Here is a 20729-nt window from a genome sequence, read left to right on the forward strand (position 1 = left end):
ATTTGCCTTAAAAACACAAAAAAACGCCTAAAACAAAGCAAGTGCAGAGACAGATCACAGTGTTCTCCTCCAACTTGGCAAGATGGCATTTGATCTGCTCCCCCCCAAGTTTTTCCCTAGTGATAGTGTGGATCTCTGCCTTAGCTTTGTCTTCCATTCGGTGTGAACGTGGGCGCTGTCAGCTCAGGCTAAATAAGGGGAATCCCAAGGCTGAACTGGGGCTGCAGAGCGTGTGGGTCAGGGAGGTTGAAAAATGAGCAGAGCTGGGAACCGGTGAGAGTATTTTAGTCAGAAAACAGCGTGGAGCTCGTCCATGCTTCCATGCTTGGGAGGGCGAATAAACAAAGTTCTCCGTCCTGGTGCTGTGGCCGCAGTCGATGAACAGAAGTTTGTTGCCAGAGCAGCATTTGCTGGTGTAAGTGATGCTCCGTGGAGAAACGCTACCGGCTTGGGGACGAGTGGCTGGAAAGCTGCCCGGCAGAAAAGGACCTGGGGGTGCTGGTCAACAGCCGGCTGAATGTGAGCCAGCAGTGTGCCCAGGTGGCCAAGAAGGCCAACGGCATCCTGGCCTGTATCAGAAATGGTGTGGCCAGCAGGAGTAGGGGGGGGATCGTGCCCCTGGACTCGGCTCTGGTGAGGCCGCACCTCGAATGCTGTGTTCAGTGTTGGGCCCCTCACTCCAAGAAGGACATTGCGGTGCTGGAGCGTGTCCAGAGAAGGGCGACGGAGCTGGTGAGGGGTCTGGAGCACAAGTCTGATGAGGAGCGGCTGAGGGAGCTGGGGGTGTTCAGTCTGGAGAAGAGGGGGCTGAGGGGAGACCTCATCGCTCTCTCCAACTGCCTGAAAGGGGGTTGTGGGGAGGGGGGTGTTGGTCTCTTCTCCCAAGTGACAAGTGACAGGACAGGAGGAAATGGCCTCAAGTTGTGCCAGGGGAGGTTCAGGCTGGATATTAGGAAAAATGTCTTTACTGGGAGAGTGGTGAAGCACTGGAAGAGGCTGCCCAGGGAGGTGGTGGAGTCACCATCCCTGGAGGGGTTCAGGGAACGTGTGGCCGTGGCACTGCGGGACATGGTTTAGTGGGCATGGTGGGGTTGGGTTGGTGGTTGGACTTGATGGTCTTACAGGTCTTTTCCAACCTTAGTGATTCTGTGATTCTGTGGAATAGTAGAGGCCATGTTGCTTTCTTGGCCAAGCTAGAAACATGGAAGCAAACAAATTTCTTTTCCAGTGTCAAATGGTAACTAATTTTAAATAGCTGTCTAGCTTCCTAGGTCTCTTCCTAGCATCTCCAGGCAATGAAAGCTGAAGGGGGCATTGGAGGGGGGAGAGGAAAACCAACTAGGTTTGCCACCTGGCTTGTGGAGGGTGAGAGTACCAAAACATGCCATCTCAGAAAGCTTTAGTATAATTAAGGTTATATTTGAAATGCAGCACTCTTGCTTGAAGGTCTGATGTCAATGCTTTTTTTTTTAACAGGTATTTTGCTTTTTCTAATAATTATGAACAAAAATTCTTTTTCAAACTTTTCAAATGTCACTAGATCCTCTGTGGTTCTGCCTGACATCTTATCTGAGAATTATTTAATATGGCCCAGTGGCCATTGCAGCAGAAAATGACAAAATGCTTCTTCAAATTGCTATAGAGACATAATTCTCATTTACGAAACTTTGATCACTGTCACAATATGGATGCTCTGTGTGCTGTAGTGCTCAGGACTTATCTTTCTTGCACAAGCATAAGCAGCATGAATGCCAAAATACACCTCATTTGCAAGTTCTCTTTGCATGATAAATTTTATTTTTCTAATCTTCCCTATCAACAGCACCAATTTTTTCTAATCTTTCAGATGACATAAAAATGCATTTTAATGAAGCAAATTATATAGCTCTGTCTCCTTTTGTGTATAAACGGGGCGGCCTTATTCAATTAGGCTGAAAAATGATCATTTGTTCTATTACAGGCTGTAACAGAGCGAGTGGAAAAACTGTGATCCATCACCAGTTGCTCAGCTTTATGTTACTTAAATCACTTGCTGTTCTGTCAGCAGCTCCGAATCCTCTATGGGAGCCATTATTTAATTTAAGTTTGTGGAGGTGTCACTTGTTTGATAATAGGCTGCTTCTGTAGTAGACACGTAGTGACTAAATATTAATCATTTTCTGCATCCATCCAAGATTCCTAATTAGTTACAAGGGTAACAGTGCCAGTAAAGCTAATGATTATACTGCCATAAAAAGAATTTGACAGCAAATAAGGACTTGATCCAGAGAGATACTCAGTACCTGCTAGTATTGGGGAGGTCTGCTAGAGCTGAGGCGGCTGAATTTGCGAGCCTGGCCACACGTCGCTTACATAGCCCGTGTCGGGGGTTCGCACCATCTGGAAGGAAACTTAGATTTGAGCGTGGAAATGCCACTTCAGAAGAATACTGTTTTCCATTTCATAGTAGCTGAGTAACTTCACTTCTAACCTTTTTAAAAGTTGACGTAGTTGACGCAGATGAACCCCAACGCAGCAGTCCCTGGAGAGCTTGTAAATACTGCCCGTGCTTGTGCAAAGGTTCTCTTCGGCTGGTACGTGGTTAGGCTTTCTCTTCCTTCCTCCTTGTTTAAGTGTTGTGTAAAGGGTGTGTTGGTTGGTGCTCATGAGAGTGCATTTAAAAACTACTACTTTGTGCTCCTTGTCCAGTGTTGCTTTTGCACTTCCCTGTGCCTGTGGTTTTGAATATATTGCGGTAAAGACTCAAAGTGCACGTAGCGTCTGGGTTTGTGGTTTTGCTTCAGCTTTTACTGCTTCTTGGTAGCTCACTTGTTCCCCTATCCACTTGTGCATGATCCACCATGTTTTTTCTTATTCTTCTGTTCCTTTCCTTCCTTTCCTCCTCCCCTCCCAGCCTTTTCATAGTATCTGCTCAGATTTATATAGCTTTTAGGCTACATGGGGAGATTGATCAGACAGGGGCTTATGCATTTAGAGGAGCTAATAAATAAGCATCACAGTGTATTACCCTCCACTGCACTGGAATAACTTCAAACACTCAAATCAAACATTCCATTTGTTACAAATTGGGGAAGGCAAAAGAGGGCACCTCTGTTTTATTAGGGTACATATTTCATTTATCTGTTGTGGAAGATACTGTCCAGTTCTACGTGTCTGGGAAGGTAATTCCATGGTCTCAGCACCACTTCCCTCTTGCCTCCCTCCCCCCAAATATCTACCTTGTCAAGTTTCCTTTGCCAGCGTTCGCCTTTTTTACAGGTGCATTTCTGGTCCTTCATTTTAAAATCTTTTCTTTCCTCTCTTATTTGTGGGTCACTTTTTCGGATTTGGCACCCCCCCAGTAGATGGTTTTATTCAGAATCCCTTACACAAAAGAAAAGGGAACTTACGAATCGTCTCATTCGTTTTAAAACTACTTTTATACGTTACTGCCAAGATCACTGTATGAGCCAACATCTTCCTCAGTAATTGGATGGCTGCGTTGCAGACGTGTATCATTCACTTTACTGAAATCTTACTGCTTCTGACAAAAACACAACCGATGACTGAACAACGAGGGTTGTGGTGTGAGTTCGTGACAGGAGCTTGCACGGAACCGAAACCTCGTGCAGTGGAACTTACTGGTTAAAAATAATAAAAATAATAATAATATTAATAATTATGATTAGAAAGCTTAGCTGACCATTTATCTACTTTGTTAGAAGCAGACTTCTTGCTGATTTTGGTGTCCAGGTCCCGCTTGTACCCACGCTGGCAGCTGGCAGTAGCTAAAGAATTAGAATCTTACTATGAGGGCAGCATTGGTGCTGTTTGTTACATTCTGATTCTTTTAAATATAAGGCTATGAAGACAATCTTTAATTAGCAATGAGTCAAAGTCCTGGAAAAGGTTAGGCCTTTTTATTTCCTTATTTAGAGAGAAGGCTACATGGTGTGAGCTCAGCATGGAGCCTTGTAAATTGGAGGTAAATGCTGCCGCTCTTCCTAGGAACTGCTATGTAGCTGGGTCAGGCTGGGCTACGCCACTGAAAATAAAGAACTCGTGAAGTTCCTTGAATGCCAGAATTGGGCGTTCAGTTCTTAGAAAAGCGTCGAAGGACGTGTGCTGTAACTTTTTGGAAATTGGTCTCCTCTTTAAACTGTCACCCATCTTCTACACAGTGCAAAGCATCACAAGTAATGTTTTAGTATCTTTGGCCTTAGCCTTCAGCGCTTACGGGTAGCGGTCACGGATGCAACGTACGCTGCTGCTGCTGCCCCAGCCCACATCTAAAGGGGGAGTTTAGGGGCTCGCTCACGCGCTAGAATCTGCTGTCCTTCACTGGAGACACTGTACATGCCTAGATTCCCCTGCCATTTCTCGTCTCTCTAACGTTTTTGACTGGCAGCATTCTCTTATAATAAAAGCCTCAGTGGAAGAAAGAAAACACAGGTTAAAAATCTTAAATTATGAGGCTTTGGAGACTGAACTTTCTGAAGAGCTGTTTAGAATTTGCAGTGTTCTGAATATGCCCATTTTGGTCTTAAGTGCTGCTCAAGGCTTTCTGACACTATCATCTTAGGTGAAAACGGGAATTACTAAATTTTCATTTCTCTAACTAAAAGAGCACAAAATTCTTGAAACACACCAGAACACGCTATTTTTGTTGTAAACAACTTGGCAGGATGAAGAACTCCTGTTGCAGGAGAAAGTTTGCTGTCTGCTTGACCCAGGAAAGCTCTTTCTCACTGAGGATATGTCTCTTAGCCTGGAGTTTGATTTTGGCATCACTAGTTGTCGTGGTTTAACCACCAGCACACTAGTATTTCTTACATCCAGGTTTGTGCTCTCGGGCATCTCTTTGCTACCCTGCAGTCAGTGGCAGACTTACCCTGAGAGAAATTGAGGGGGTTCGCAGAGGTTGCCTCGTGTCACTTTAGTAAAGGTCACAGAGTGGAATTTGTATCTCGGTGCTTGAACTCAAACCTGGGCACTGCTACCGTGAACAGTCCTGCGGTTAATTATTTACTTGGCAAAGTCACCTACAGAAATATTTGCCTCTCTATATGTGTAATTTCCTTGGGGATTCTTGCCACCATTTTGTCTCATTATTCTTGGATTTGTTCATTGCTCTAAAGCATTGGAGCTCTTGAAGTGGTTTTATTTGTTTCCTTCCGTCATTTGCATTAAGTCACTTTTTGAAGGCAGAAATAGTCTCCAGAATAATTGACAGTAATGGTTGAAATCCCAGTGGAACAATATTTCTGCAAGAGGGAACTTCCACTAGAAATACTGTGTTTGAGTCTTGAAAGGATCATACAGTATATTTCAAGTAGTCTGAGCGCAGCTTTTTTGTGCTTAGTGTTACAAATTGACTGAAAGGACAAAAAATGTCACAGTGAAAGAGAACAACTTCAGGCTTGCATAATAGCGTTAAACTTGAGTAAACGGACATGGATTTTCGGAACGCTGTATGATCTGTGTAACAAAAAGAAAATTTTCTGGGGAAAAGGAGAAAATTGAAATGTTCTGATGGTCAAGAGCTCAGGCAGAAGCTTATTTCATGTTAACCCTCATGTTAGTTATTGGCCTTGCGGTCTGATCTCGCTGAACTACAGCTCGTGGGTTGGGGACTGGTGGGTGTCTGCGTTCGCCCACCCCTGTTATTGCCTAGAAGGGGCATTTTGGTATTGATCATTTAACGGACATCCGCTTTGTGTTAGCGGGCAGAGTGGCGTTCCCTACGGTCTTGTAAGTTGAGTAAAAATCCCGTTGTTCAGAAAAACAGTATGAGGAGAATGAAATTCAGAGGGAGGCTAACGTATGATATTTTCCTCTTGGCTTGTTTCTGCCCAGTAAAGGTGAGGAAACACATGGAACATCTTCAGCCCTGTGGAAGGTGATACACGTTGTGATGTTGGCGTTATTCAAAGAAATATTCATGACTTTAAGAATGCACTGGCATTGCAGCTTTTGGTAGAGGTATTTGGGATTCAGAGTATGTGAGGAAGGGAAAGGTTAATATTCCAAACTGACGCACGAGAACCATCCCTGTGGAGTCAGGGTGGTATAGGAGGGCATTGTTTAGATTCCACGTGTGCTGCTTTTCTCTTTTGGTTCATACGACATAGGGGGCTTATATGTATTTTTATCTCTGCTTTTGGATTCTATACTTCAACTAGTTTCATCCTGTTAAAAAAAAAAAATCACCAACAACAATTGGAACTACGATATTTTTTTAGAAAATGCATTTTTACCACGTCTGGGTGAGCATGAGTTTGAGGAATGAAAAGCAAATAGCTTTTTTTTTTTAGCTTGAAGTTTGCAGGTTAAGTGCTGAATTTCTACTACTTAGCTATATTAAAGGGAGATACTTGCAGATGTCCGAAGGGAAAGGAATTATGTCCTTGAAAAGGAACATGATGTCCAACTTGTTCTTTTTACTTGCTCTTTAGTTTTGATGTGTAAGAAGACCTTTTGTATATTAGCATTTTAACAGCAGTTTAACAATCAGAAATGAATCTCTTTGCGTACAGAAAAAGGCAATCTGAAGTATAATCAAAAGCTTTCTGTTGTCTCTTGGCAGCAGCATATTGTTTTGCTTCTCTAGGTCACAAATGTGCCAGACCTTTGTTCTCTTAAAATGCATCTTTAAAAAAATCATTTATGCAAAAACACACTCAGATCATTTTAGTTTTGTTTGCAGCACTGAGAAACTGTTGATTACAGGAGACAACAATCTGCAGATAATGTTATATAAATAGAAAGCTCTTTTTTTGTCAGTGAAGGCAGTCTCCAGTTTGGGTTTTAAGGTTTGTGTCTACAGGAGGGGATAGTCGTAGCCTCACTGTGTGAAACCTGGTTTATGGACACGTGCAACGTGATTGTTTTCTGAAGATCATGAAAGAGCAAGTGTCTCAGGGAGGCTTTGGGAGCAGCTGGAGCGTTGCACGGATCTGCATCTGCCTGTCGTGCCTGCATAGGTGGACCCTTACGTCTGTCAGCAGAAGGTCTGTCGTGGGGTTTAAACATAAATGCGGGCAAGCTGGCCACCCAGTTTCTTGCTGGTGGAAATGATTAAGTTTAGTGGAATAAGGAAGTGCTTGCCTGTGTGTTAAACATAACTGCCTTTCTGCACTGCTGTTGAGAGGAGAGGTGGGCAGGGTCCTGAGGGATTGGGCATTTCCAGCCTTCTGGGGGTTCAGGACTTGTTGCTCTCTTTGGAAGGTCTTCTGCAGCCGGACCTGCTGCTGCAATGCCACCAGGGCTGAGTTCTCCAGACCCGCTTTGGAAAAATGAACGTCTCCTCTTCCCACCCTTATTTTAGCAGAGGAAAGTAAATTGCAAACTGAGCAGTCTTCGAAACAAGAGCGCTCATCTGTCCCTGACTGGTTGTCTTTCCGTTGACATGTGGGTCCGGGCAACTGCAGTCGTGCTACGATGGATAATAATGCTTGTAATAATCCATGAATTGTTTCTCCAACGAGTCAAGGTTGTTTATCAAATACCCCTTCTAGAGCTCAGGAAAAGTGAAGTCAGGCTTTCTTTTTTCCTCCTGCTGCTGCTTTAATATCCAGCCTTTTTTTGATCTGTGCATCAGCTTCTGATGTGCCACTGCAGGCTGTTCTTAGATCGGGTTTCTTGGCGTGCTGTTGACTTTATCTCGTTTACCGGATCACATTTCTGTTGCCATACGCTGTGTGATCGCAGCCTCCCCGCAGCTTTTTAACAATTAGTAATTGAGCAGGAAGTGTGTGTTCATTACAATAGCCTTTTGATTTTGATTTTACAATCATGCAGTGTTTCGCAGAGAGCAGAGGCGGGGGAGGCACTTCTCCCAAACACGTTTTTGACAGAGAGAAGTCTGTTGTTGCAGCCACTTGGCTACTTGTCAGCGGTGCTCAGACATCCCTCTTGCGCAGGTTGCTTGGCAACCCGGGCCGGAGCCATCGCACCGCGGCCAGTGCGTTTCCAAGAGCAGGTTGGTGGATGATTTATTGGCGGGGCCGCGAGCGTGGTGAACCCAAGAGGCAGGACTGGACCTTTTAACGGGAACCGACGTGAAACGCGAAGGCGAGAGAGAGCCCGGCTGGCTTGGGAGCGTTAGCTGGGGGTGTGCGGCGAAAGCACCCAGAGCCCATAATCACAGGGCACAATTAGAGCAAAAATAAAGGCTCCTCATTTAGACCTAATTGATTTTTTTTTTTGCTGTTTTATTTTCTTTTTCTCATTTAGGCGCTCACGCAGAAACAGGTACAACGCAGAAAGTGAATCAAAGCTTTGTGTACTGCTGTGGGTGAACCTGAAATCTCTCTCTCTATAAAACTAGGTCTTGTTAAAATACTGATGGTAAAATAAAGCTGGGGTTAGCACATAAGGTTAGCAGCATCCTGACAGCTCAACGCCTGGGGCGAAGGAATAGTTGAATTCTCCCCCAGCTTTGGAAATGTCTGAGAGCTGTTGTGTCACCTTCGATACCGTGTTGCCTTTCATACAGACTCTTGCATTGATCCCTGGCATTAAACAGAGAAGGGAAAGAAGAGCTTTATAAGCTGGCATTTAGGTAGTAGTTCGTGCTGTGATCAAATGTAGAACTTTTACCCCCCTTAAAACATCAGCTTCAATAAACTAAACTGAAGGAAATTTGGCTAACCTTCAGGTAAGAACCCCGGTTCAGTTTCTTCTGCTGGCTTGTACGTCCTTTTCCCAGAATGGTTGTGACGAGGGATTGGCAAGACGTGGAAAGCGTGTTGACAGGAGCGTTTTTGCGTACTTGTAAGAAGGCGAAGAGGAGAGAAAGGATGATGAATCCACTTTGACCTCTTGAATGACGGTATAAATATGTTATTGAAAATTCTAAATAAATGTGTTTGTAACTAGTAATCCTGCTCTGCATGCAATCTCATTTAGCCAACTGTGTATGCAAATGTGCTATTAATGTGTTTGCATCCAGTATAAATATACAAATCTAATCTGTTTATATATGTAATTTACACACAGCTGTGCTCATGCTCACTTAATACCAATATTTTCAGCAAGCGAGAGGTATCATGGGAGATCTATTGTTCAAAACAAAAGCCAACAGTGCAGCACCATGGAAGGGGGATCATTATCATTTCAGGATCTTTTGGCATTCCCTTGAGGGAGTCTGCTTAATGACTTTCCGTCTGCGAATATGGCTGTGGATATATGGAACGCAGACTCTGGATGTTGTGTGCCTCTCTGCATCTGTAGGATGCTTTGCTGTTGAATCCCTTACAGTTTGAGGTAGGGTTCAATTTTTCAGAATAATTTTTCAGGAACACAAAGCGATCCAATTGGGAGGGAAAGCTAATTTTAAGCTTTCAGCTGACATATTTCTTAGGTTGTTTCTAGATGATACTTGATCTTACAGGCATATGGCCTAAGGAGTGTAAGATTTTTATCCCATGGAGATGACCAGCAATGCACTCTGAAGAGGCGCTTTTAAGGTCCAATGAGAACATTAATGCCTTTTAATATGGATTGGTATCTAATGAACACCATCAAAATATTTTTGGTTTTCTGTTATATCTTTGAGTAAGAGGACTTGGTGAAAAATACTTCCATTTTCAAAATACCACAAAGGTTAGAGGACAGTTTTGTCTTGACACAATAGAATTATTTCATTAAAATAAATTGACCAGAAAAATAAACAGACCAGTATCTATTAAAACAAAGCTGAATTTGGTTTTAGTATGTGTTTTGAACTAAGGTCACAATCTGCTGAATGAAGAAGCAAATTGAGTAAGTGTATTTTGGAGGTAAGGGATGCTTTCAACCAAAAAAAAAAGGTATCTTACACACACCCACATACATATACAGGATTATTCTCTTCCAGCCTTGCTCTTCAAAATGATCACCTGCATGTGTGCCTTCTCTCTTGGACTGGAAGTCTGGAAACATGTTTGTGGCACAATTTAAGAAACGTTTACCTGTTTACAGATGTGAAAGGGGACTGTTAAAAACCCCACAAAACCAATAAGCAAACAAACTTGTCTTAATCAGTTACTTAAAAATTTGTAGTTTGTAATGAAGCGGCAAGAACTGGCATTGCAGGGGTTGGCTGGCATTTATTACTGCTCACGCCTCACTGTCATAGCGAGCTGGTGCAGCGTACAGTGCAGCAGGTACAGTGAAGGATCTTTACTTGCTGTTATTCCGCAACTTTCTGCAAGCCAAACAGATGATGAAAGAGCTTGTGTGTATAATGTCAGTGGTCATCACAGCACAGACGTTCCCCTACAATAGAGATCTCTTGCAACAGAGATTTGTAGTAAGTGGTTGCGGACGTCTTCAAGCAGTTGCCAGACTGTGTGAACAGTTTCTCATACCTTTGCATGGTTGTGTCAGAGAAGAAAGTAAGGTCCTTCGCATCATGACACGTGCTTCAGTGCAGCCTCATCAGGAGGAGACTCTAAATTACAAGCTGGTGACAGCCTTACTTCCTGCAGCCGTAGACAAAGAATTGCTGTGGTTAGAGGTGGGACGGAGCAGTGAACTTAACCTAAGAGCGTCTGAGATGTTGTAGGATGAAGGCACATAACACTGAGGGAACAGTGGGAACATATTTCCGCAAAGATCTACTACTTCTGCTTGCGTGCTTGAGATCTGTGCACATGTCTGATACAATGCCAAGGTCTGTGGAACAACACGCAGAGACATTTAGGGAAGGCTTACGGTGTCTTTCTCTTAAACAAGTTTGCCGGCTAGATGATTTTTGCAAGCTTGCTGTTAACTGATGTAACACACAACAGCACAAGTATCTAATGCTAAGGGTAAAATTGCTTGCTACTTCAAAATTAAATTAAAAAAAACCATTAAGCAGAGTTACAGTAGCAGCAGGAAACAATAAAATGAAGTTCGGATGAGGTTGAAGCATATCCTGTTCTCCCAGCAGCAGGGCACGTTAAAAGAACATAGCAGAGGCCTGAATGTAGATTTTTCTTGGTAGTTCCTCTTTCCCAGTGGACTGATTTTTATTTTTTTTACAAAGGTTTCAGGTGAGCTTCCTTGAGTCGTCGTGCTTGTTCCTCATTCTACACACTACTGTTGTAACCTAGAATATTCTGTTACCTTGGGACCAATCCTCGTTCGTGGCAAGTCGCTCTGAGGATGCGCGTTCTTAGGCAGAGAAGTTTCAGTGGAACGTCTCTCCCTTCTGCCCTCTCCTGTACCCCTAGAAAAGGGTCTGTCCCCCTCTTTCCTCTTGTAGCTTTCTCTCCTCTTTAGCTAGCAATTTGTGCATCTTAAAGTTGTGTTGTGGAAGTCTTTGACTATCTTGTTCTCTCTCTGGCCGGACAGAACATCGGTCCATCTCTCCACCTGCTTCTCTGCCACGCAGCCTTCCGGGGCTCAGCGCCAGAAGGGGTTTGCCCCCGGCTTTACCTAAGCGCCCGGTCTGGGCTGTTGGAGGAGGCAGGAGGAGAGAAGGCAGCTAAGGCTGGAAGTGGATGGGGCACAGCACGGGCCTGCCAGTCTGACTGCAGCTTCCCATCCCCGAGGGACCTTCCTGTCCCTGGCCGCGGTCGGTCCTGGCCGGTGCAGCCTCCTGGGGCACCTGGGCTTCTTCTGGGAAAGAGCGTTCAGGGAGCAAAGCAGCTTGCGGGAAGAGTTAGAGAGGCATGCGGTGTGCCTGCAGTGGTTAGGTGGGTTCTGAGGATGGCTTGGATACGTGTGGCGGCTGCATTTTCTTTAACCTGAAGTACCTCTTCTTGTCCTTCATGGAATTACTTACTGAGCAGTACTTAGTCCTGTCTGTTTACCTCTCAATTCCTTTGGAGTACCGATAGAATAAATACCAGCATGCTCTTCTGCTACGGACAGGTATAGTTTGGCGAAAAAAATCTCGTTAATAACAAAAGTTACACTTTTGTAAGAGATACCTGACATCTTTAGGTTAAACTGCGTCTTCTTAAGGAAACTCTCAGGAGACTTCTGTTTCTAGAGGACAGTATATATCATTTCACCTTATCAGCAATTGCTTTTCTTTGCAGTGTACACACCTAAGCAAAATATAATGTTTAAACTCAGCCAGGCTTTTAATAAAATGTACTCTGTGCACTGAAATTCAGCTAGTGTGCATATACAATGTCTGCATGCTAAAAAGCTGTTTGGGGCAATCTATAAATGTACTGCACATTTAATAGAAGTTTTGCAGATATAACCAGATCTCATTTTCTTTTCAGAATGACTGCCATAGTTTTTCATCTTGTGAAATGAAAGAAGTAAAGATGCTTTTATGCATTTAGCGTTTATTTGCTGTTAACTATTAGAACCCCATCAATTTCCTACCATATTTACTATAAAACTTAAAAAAGCGTATTAAATGTGGAAGATAGTGAGAACTTCAGTTGGCACCTGCCTGGAAAACCTTGGGCCTTTCAAAACACACACTGTGCCTATTGCTTTCACGATAGCAAAATCTTCCATTTTTTTATATGCTCATAATTAAGAAAAAGGTTGAGAGAAGAACTTGCTGTTCTTGGACATGGTCTAAAGAGGAGATTTTTTTAGAAAGATTGAAGGGAAAAAAAAAAGTCCTTTCCGGGATTAAGAAGGAACAGAAAAGGCTCTGTGTTTGTGCGTTTGTAAATATATTGCATTGCAACACGCTCTTCACTAATTAACCAGGTGGAAGTCATGGGGAGGGAATTTAATAGCACATGGATTTTCTTAGAGAAAATGCATTTGATCTAAACTTGATTGAAGCATCACTGCAGAAGAGACATTAGTAGCAGTTACGAATTTACAGTTTTAATCAGAGTCGTCCTGCCTTTCTGAAGCCCATGAGGTTTCAGTTTGAGATTCTTAACTTGATTAAAGAGGTTATTTTGTACTAGGTGTTATTCTTGCATGCTTTTAGAAACAGCTTCAGTTTAGATTTCTGCAGTAAAGAAGAAAACTGACCTGGGAACCTCAGTTCCCCGTTAAAACCTGGGGTGCTGAATTTCAGCATGCAGCAGCAAATTTTTCCTGCCAAGCTGTAATCTCTTGATAATAGAAACCCTGACGCATAACCTTAACCACAGCTTTGCAATGGCATTATCATCACATTGATAAACATGCCATCTGAGCTCTGTTAGTCAGAACATAATGGCTTTGTGTATCTTGTCAGGATATTTGTTTCTTGGGATAAAATATGGGACCTGCAAGTAACACATAGGCAAACATTAACATGCTTGTTCCTTGTTCTTCCTGGGTTATTTATAGCTCCCTGTTTGTGTTGTAGCAGGATACTGCACAATCTAATACATTTCATGGGGGAAGCTCAAATTATAAAATGGTATTAGGAGATCTTGTGTTGTGGTTGATCAATAGCCGTGGTAACCACTTTGTAAAATACAACTGCGTTGTCTGTCAGCATTGACTGACCTCGCAAGCTATGGCATTGCCTAATGCCACTTCGCACCAATAATTATCCATAGCGGTTTTTAAATTATGTTACAGTTTGTCTTCAGTGAACGGTACAAACAACAATACTGATAGAATTCTGTCATAAATAGTGTTTTAAAATTAAACGTAAGTGGTAAAATTGAAAGGTTTATCTTAATTTTTGAAAGTACAGCACTGGGATTTTTAAACCATTGTGCTCTCGAGCCACTTCCGCTTTTTCTCCAAACTTCTCTTTCTCGTGCATCCATAGGTTTAAGCCTCATCGTTCTACCAGCCCTGTACTGTAAGACTATTTTAATTCAGCAGCTGTCATTTTCAGATGCCTTCTGTGAGTAGTGCAACATCTCCTGCCCCATTAAAATGCAGACGTAGAATTTGTTGCATGTCATTTGTGCAGAGGAGAGAAAATTCTGTGTTATGCAGTCTGTTTTATGAGATGCTGGAGAGCAACAGGTCACTTCTGATTTGGTGTGCAACTATTTAGTTCTTCTATATTTAAGAACATTTAGAGGTGTCTGTTGTGCTTGGCTTGGAGAAGAGAAGTAGCTGTTCTTGCTGCAGGCTAAGGGAGAACTGAACAGGATGCCTGAATTAGTGGAAGACTAGAACAGGAAGGAATATCTGAAAAAGGAAACGTTTTAAAAAAACCTTGGGTCATTTCGTTAAGCTTTAGAATTTCTGTCTAAGTTTCTGAAACTAGTTTTTGTGTGCTTTGTTGTTCTTAGTGTATTAAGTGGCTTTCTCTTGCCTTTCAATAGAGGCCCGCAACTATTTTATAGTTGGGTATCTGGCACTGCCTCAGTGGCCTGGTGGTATTCTGTATGACACCGATAAAGGTGACAGCATAATTGGCCAAAACTTCAGAACGTCAGGAGGATTGACTTCATTCATATCTAACAGCATTTCAAATTCCCTCTAATTCTGTTATTCAGATAGGCTATACGCTAGGCTTACATTCCCGGTAGGAATTTTTGACACCTCATGAGTTCAAAGGAAAACAGGCTTTTTTAATACCGAGTTCAACCACAACACAAAACAAATGTGAAATAGTTTGGTTAAAAGGGATCTTAAAAAATAAATAAAATGGTCCCCTGCGAATTGAGATACACTGTAGTAAGTCTTTTGGCAAAATGAGGAATAGGGAACTGGGGCTTTTCATTTTATGCAGTAGACCAGATTGCGCTCTCGTATTTCCCTGTGCTTTTTCATCCATGATTGGAGTGTTCCAGCTCTGGTTTCTTCTTATTCCCCTATGGCTTTTTATGTCGCCTTTTCCTATATATGCTCTGTTAACTGATGCTGCAAAAGCATCGTACCGCTGATACAGTCCGCGAGGCAGCGATGTCAAAGCCAGGAACTGAGCTGCATCGTTTGGAAATCTGAGTTCCCTTTGGATTGCCTGTTTTTAAATGTTTCTTTATTTAGTTGATTTTCATTCTTTGTGATAAGCTGCAGACAGGAATTACGCTGCTCTTTGGGATGTTGGGAGTGGTATGAGGGCACGGTTGTTTGCCTTGTGGCTGCTGCCATCTTTCTGTGCCCAGAAGCCCAAGACAGAAGAGGTGGGCATCTGGTGCCAGGGCCCGTCCTCCTCCTCCCGCTCAGCGTAATGAAAATTCCTTGTCGTTCGCATGGTAAAAAGTGAGAAGTATGCGTGTGCATTAGCGACCGAGTTACACGTACGTGGTAGGCAGCCTTAATATCTTGTTCTGTAGATAGTTGTGTGACTCCTGCCTGTGACTGGGGGCTGGTACCTTGCTGTTAGTAAAATTTTCCTTGGTCAGGAGCCCAAGCACCCTGTCACTGAACTCTTAAGCTCCCGAGTGCTCTGTTCGCTGGTTTAAAGGGAGCAGCGGGGTATGAGCAAAGCATATACTGGAAGGGACTGTAATCTCAAAGCATGTACCGCTGGTGGTTAATTCTCGTCTCCGTGCCCCCAGGCCTGTTCTTGGCCAACCCTAGCAGCCTTGCTGGGTTTGAGGGTCAGGGTTAGGTGAGGATAGATCCCTGTGGGAGCGTATCCGCAAAATAATAGGCGTGAGGTTGCAAAGAGAGGGCTCGCTCATATTCAGCATTGTGCTGGGAGCTTATGAGGTGTACGGAGCACTGTTCCAGTCCTGAATTACCCTTTCTGGGATTCCTTATCCACTTCACGATATGGAAGCTTCTAATCACCTGCCTACCTCCTCCACGTAAACGGTTGCAGGAAGATGTGGTCCAAAATGCCTTAAGCCAACTTAAGGTATGTGTCTTTTTAGGGAATTACGAATTCTCATCTCCCCCAGAACGTTAGGGCCCGTGTGCCCGACATCCCTCACCTTTTTTTGCGGGCAGAATGTGGTATTTGCCAGTGTTTCTACCCGTATGCTTGTTACGGGAAGGGAGAAGTCCTCCGAAGAGAGGCACTCCGGGTTTAGCCTCGATCCGGTGCCCATTCCCGGTGGGGAGGTGCGGGGGGTAGGTGGGGCCGGTCCCGGAGCCCGGGCAGGGGCGGAGGGCAGCGGGCGGCTGGAGTTACCCTGCGGCGGGGGCAGCCGAGGGGGGGACCGGAGCGTCACGAAGGGCGGCCGAGGGCTGCGGCAGCTGAGAGCGAGCAGCTGGCGGGGGAGGCAGACGCCGCCCCGCCGCAGAGCCCCCGGCGGCCGGCGGGCGTTAATCCGGCGGCTGATCGCGCGGGGCTTGCCCGGGGGCGCGGGCCCGGGGGGGGGGGGCGGTGATCCAGGCCGCCTTTTGCGGCGCGCCCCGCGGGTGCCGCGCCGCCCAGCCCCGCCGCGATCACATGCTGGGCGGCCGCGGCCGCCGCCTCCCCTCCGCCCGCCCCGGCCCTCCGCGCCGCTCGGCTCGGCTCGGCTCCGCTCGGCTCCTCCGCTCGGCGCGGCGCGGCCCCGCTCGCCTCGCCGCCCGCGCCGCAGCCCCCGCCGCGCTCCCGGCCCGCGCGGCCGCAGCCCCGTCCCGCCGTGCGCGGCCCCGGCCCCGGCGGGCGGCTGCAGGGCGAGAGGAGGAAGCGGCTCGGCGTGGCGAGCGACCGCGGACCGCTGCGAGCCGCGGGGGGGGGGCGGCAGCAGCTCGGCTGTCGTCTGGCGGAGGGGTTTCTCGCGAAGCCGTTCGCCGGTGTTCCTCCGAAGCTCGGGAAGGGTGAGCCCGGCGGGCGGGCGGCTGCGGGGACTCCTTAACCCCTGCGGCACCTTCTCCGGAGAGTCACTGTCCTCCCCTGAAAATCAGCGTTGCGTATTTGCCGCCGCCGCCGCCTTAGTTGAAGAACAGACTTCAGGAGGGCCGTGCAGCGGAATACTTCGCTCGTCTTGGGAAAGAACTGACTGTGGTACTGACTTTTTTTAAGCTTCGAACGTTGGAAGTTTGACGTGGAAGGGAACGTGGTTTGGATTTTTCGGTATCTTTTCAAAGCCTATTTTCCCCTGCCTGCTCTCGGTTGCTGTGTGGGTATAAATGTTCTTCCACTGACAGTCCTTAAGGCAGGAACATTGTTTGGCTGTTGTGCTGATTAACAAAATCTTTTCCTTTTTTTTTTTTTTTCCTTCTGCTGACATACTGTTTTTGTTATTTTTTTTATCACAGAAACGTTTTATTAAGGGGTTGAGGCAGTACGGCAAGAACTTCTTCAGGATCCGAAAGGAGTTGCTTCCTAATAAGGAGACTGTAAGTACATTTGGACTTTATGTAATTTGCTTTTTCTCTTACTGCTTCAGTGTTTGATCTTACGAAACTATTTCCTTTTCACCCTGAACTGAATTCTCTTCAGCTAAATGGAAGAGAAATCCGCAGCCAGAAGAGGTAGCTGTAATTTTTAGTGCAGTTTTTGGGTCTTACTCTGTGAAAGCTGTTACATAAAATAGTCGTCATTGCTGGACGGAGTCACTAAGGTTGGGCGAAGTGTATTTATGGAGACCAAATCTAATTTTAAATTCTGACATTATGACGGGATAATACATTTATGTCACCCACTTGGGCTCAAATGGCAGTGGGTAATTAAAGCGAGCCTAAACCAAAACAAAATCTAATTGAACCTGGAAGGCTGAGGTATGTGCCTGCTCCTGCGACCTGCAGGATTCCGTGGTTGTATTTAACTCTTCACGTCCCTGAAACGCAGGGACAGCTGGGCTGTAACTTCAGTTTCTGAACTGGTCTGTGGCTTATTGCGCCGCTGAACTCCATACAGCTTACCTGACTGGCGTTCCACGGAAAATCCTGGCTGGTGCTTAGAAGGAAGATGGACAGGGAGGAGTGGTTGACTTCTTCAGAGGAGAGAGGCTTTGGGAAGCCTTGGGAATCCAGTTACTTTTCCATTAGTCCTATTTGCCAAGCTTCTCTAGAAGCTTCGGTTTCTGTTCTGCAGGTGTCATTTAACTGCTGGGAGGGGGGTTTTGGAAAGCGGCTTTCGTATTTGTTCTGAATTCGGGAGGGAAATAACTCAATGAAAATTGAGTTAGACTATTTTCTAGCAAAGTGTCAATGATCTGGAAGAAATTTATTTAAAGCGTAACTGGTTGTTTAGACTTTTGTGTGTGTGGAATTTCGATGTTCAGTGGGGAAAGAACATTACTGTAAAAATATTTTAAAACCTATCACTTAGTGTAGGATGTTTTCGTTCTCTTCTGAGATGTTCTTGTGAGTCGATGCTGGGATATCACCATCTTTCATTGGTAAATAGTAGCACCGCGTAAATCAAATAGAAAGGGGAGGATGAAACGATTCCTGGAGTTGGTGGTGATGTTCGCCGATTCTCCCATTGAGAACGATGGGAAAACTTAAATTACCCATCAAGCGTAGCTAGACTTGGCTTTACTATTCTGTTGGATTTTGAGGCACACGAAGGCCCAGTGTTGGAAGGATGACAGCTTAGAAGGAATGCCGAAATAGTATGCTGCTTAGCAACATCTGACAAATCCAGCACATAGCTTAAGCAGTTCTTTCCTCTTTTCCTTTAGAATATCTCCGAGCAATGTGTTTAGAACAAATCGGTGTGTGCTTTAGAAATGAATTCTGCTGGTGGTAAAGTTACTGAGGGGCGAAAGTACTCTGCTAAAGTTTGAGCTACAGCAACTATGAACACGCTTTTAAATACAAAATACCTCTTTGTGATAGAGAAAAACACTTTGCAGGAGAAAGGAAAAGAAAAACTACAGAACTGAGGGTTGGGGCAGGTGTCTGACCCTGTTTGTACTACCTGACTTCCACATCTGAACTTGGGTATCAGAACTTGTGCAAGTGGTGGGAAACGTCATATAAGCTGTCGTTTTTCAAGTGGTAACGTTTTTGTTTCGTTAGGTCTAAATTTTTAGTCCAGAGAAGCCTAAACACTGAGTTGGAGCAACTGGGAGGCGGTGTGGGGATGGCTTTGAGCAGGCGTTTTAGCCCCGGTGGTAACTGATCTACAAATAACCTTTGACCTACAGCGGATTGTTTAATCTCTGTTTCCTATTTTTGCCCACAGGTCTCACTTCTGCTTTCTTTTAATTCCCAATCTTTTTCAGACAAAATTCACAGCAGTTTTGCTGTAGTAAGACACGCGGAATAAAGGCTGCAGTCAATAATATTTGACTATCCAGTTTTGCTTTTCCTCCTTTAAGTGGAATAATGAATAATGCAAATTACAAGGCTGTGGAATTAATTTGTCTGTATTTTTTTCATCACCAGAATAATTTCAGATACTTTGCCTGCCATTTTTCTATTGCAGTGTGAAGTAACCCTCGAGCAATTCCAGAAACGCTAGAAAAAAGGCCTTGTTTTCCTGTTTAGCCACCGTATTAACATGAGGTGAAGCTCTCAAAACTATTACACAGACGCAAAAGCGCTACGGCAACTCCCAAGTTCTGCAAAAGCTACTTGAAAATGAGTCAGGGGAGTTCTTGAAGTGACTTGCCCTGAATAGAAACCAAGCTATAGGTCAATATCTCCTGCACGTTTCTAATTTATTAGCGTTTACCTTACCAGGCACTGAAGCCTGTGGGGAGGGGAGCCAGGGTTTTTGCCTCTCTGCAAAACTCACTAGTTAAATCTCCTTATTTTCATGTTTCTCGTATAATGCGTGCCTTTTCTAGACACTTAGATTTATGCTGCTTTTGCTGGGGAAGAACTCTTCCCAATGCCACGGTTGGAACACTGCAGTAGGGGAAGATAAGTAATGCAACAGAAATACAGAATTCCTGTAGAGACTAGGCCTGTTTTGTATTAAATCAAGCTGATGCTACTGTACAGGAAGGCAGAATTAGAGGCGAATGTGACGTTGCATCTCTTTTATAATACTGGAAGGTGTAAAGTGGCCATGGTGAGAGATGAGAATTGGGCCGAACCATACTAAGTTTCCACAAGCATGTTAAGGAACGTCCTATTTGAGTTGTCCCTTTGCTATTTTTTTTCTCTCCGTGGTTAACGTACCGTATCTTCTAAGAAAACCCTGTGTTTGTCAATGTGTGTTTTAACTAGTTTAACACAGTTTTTCAACATTTTTTTAAAACTGTTTCTTCTAAATGAATAAGCAGCAAGAAAAAAGTCTTTATGAAAGGAAATACTCCCTGCATATGAAAGCTGTGTGTTTGTTTAGGTCTTCACTCTTCCAGTTTATTTCAAATTTCCAGTTTATTTCCAAGTTTATGTCTGAGAGGGTTTCCCCGTGGCCATGGGCGTAAATCGCTGTAGCATTCTCTTCCAGCTTTTATAAGCAAGAGACAGAGGAACTAAAATCAGCTCTGACCTGAGCTGGCCCTCGGCTGAAACGGGAATGCTGAAACGCGTCAAGGAAAGCCAGTAGTTTTAAGGCTGGATCAGCAAGTGTTAACCTTGTGATACTCTGGAGAAAAGGTGCCTCCACGTAGGTGAGCTTAAATAAAACTTCTGAAAGTTCCTTGGCTTTCCATTGAAACCCAATGTCTTAAATATGTCTTCTCTGCTGTTCCCCTGTATCTTTCTTCTTTCCTCCTGAATAGTTTTCTCTTGGTCACTTAGAGCTGTAGTTGGATGGCACAGTTGGAGCATCCTGCTCTCATTTGGTTCATGCTTAGCAGCACTATTGATTCCTCTGCATGGTAAGCTGAGAAATAAATTTTGGAGGCACCTATGCGACATGAACAGTTGTCATTAATAACTTTCATTTAAATTCCTATGCTGTGAGAATGCAAGGTGCACAGCTGGCAACCAGTTTTCTTAAATATCTGATTTGGCTTTAAATGTGATTTCCCCCCCCCCCCCGCCCCCCCCCCCCCCCCCTTTGGGTTAATTTGCTAGAACGTTGCGATAATATGGGATTTTCAAAGTATTTAAAATTCTCCTGCTCCGAATTCTTCAGGTGATTACACTGAGCTACTTGAATTTGAGAGTTT

At 44.5% G+C, this 20729-nt stretch overlaps 1 protein-coding gene across 2 annotated transcripts in view; it reads left to right on the forward strand.

The window, feature by feature from the left end:
* The window catches only part of RERE (arginine-glutamic acid dipeptide repeats), a 178106-nt gene that overhangs the window by 105419 nt on the left and 51958 nt on the right, over positions 1–20729 (forward strand). For both annotated transcript variants that reach the window (XM_059829833.1, XM_059829834.1), the window contains exon 10: positions 16969–17049. In XM_059829833.1, coding sequence (XP_059685816.1) covers positions 16969–17049 — 81 coding nt within the window. The remainder of the gene's footprint in view (positions 1–16968; positions 17050–20729) is intronic.

The sequence above is a fragment of the Gavia stellata genome, chromosome 27 (genome assembly GCF_030936135.1).
Source record: "Gavia stellata isolate bGavSte3 chromosome 27, bGavSte3.hap2, whole genome shotgun sequence".
Classification (NCBI taxonomy): domain Eukaryota; kingdom Metazoa; phylum Chordata; class Aves; order Gaviiformes; family Gaviidae; genus Gavia; species Gavia stellata.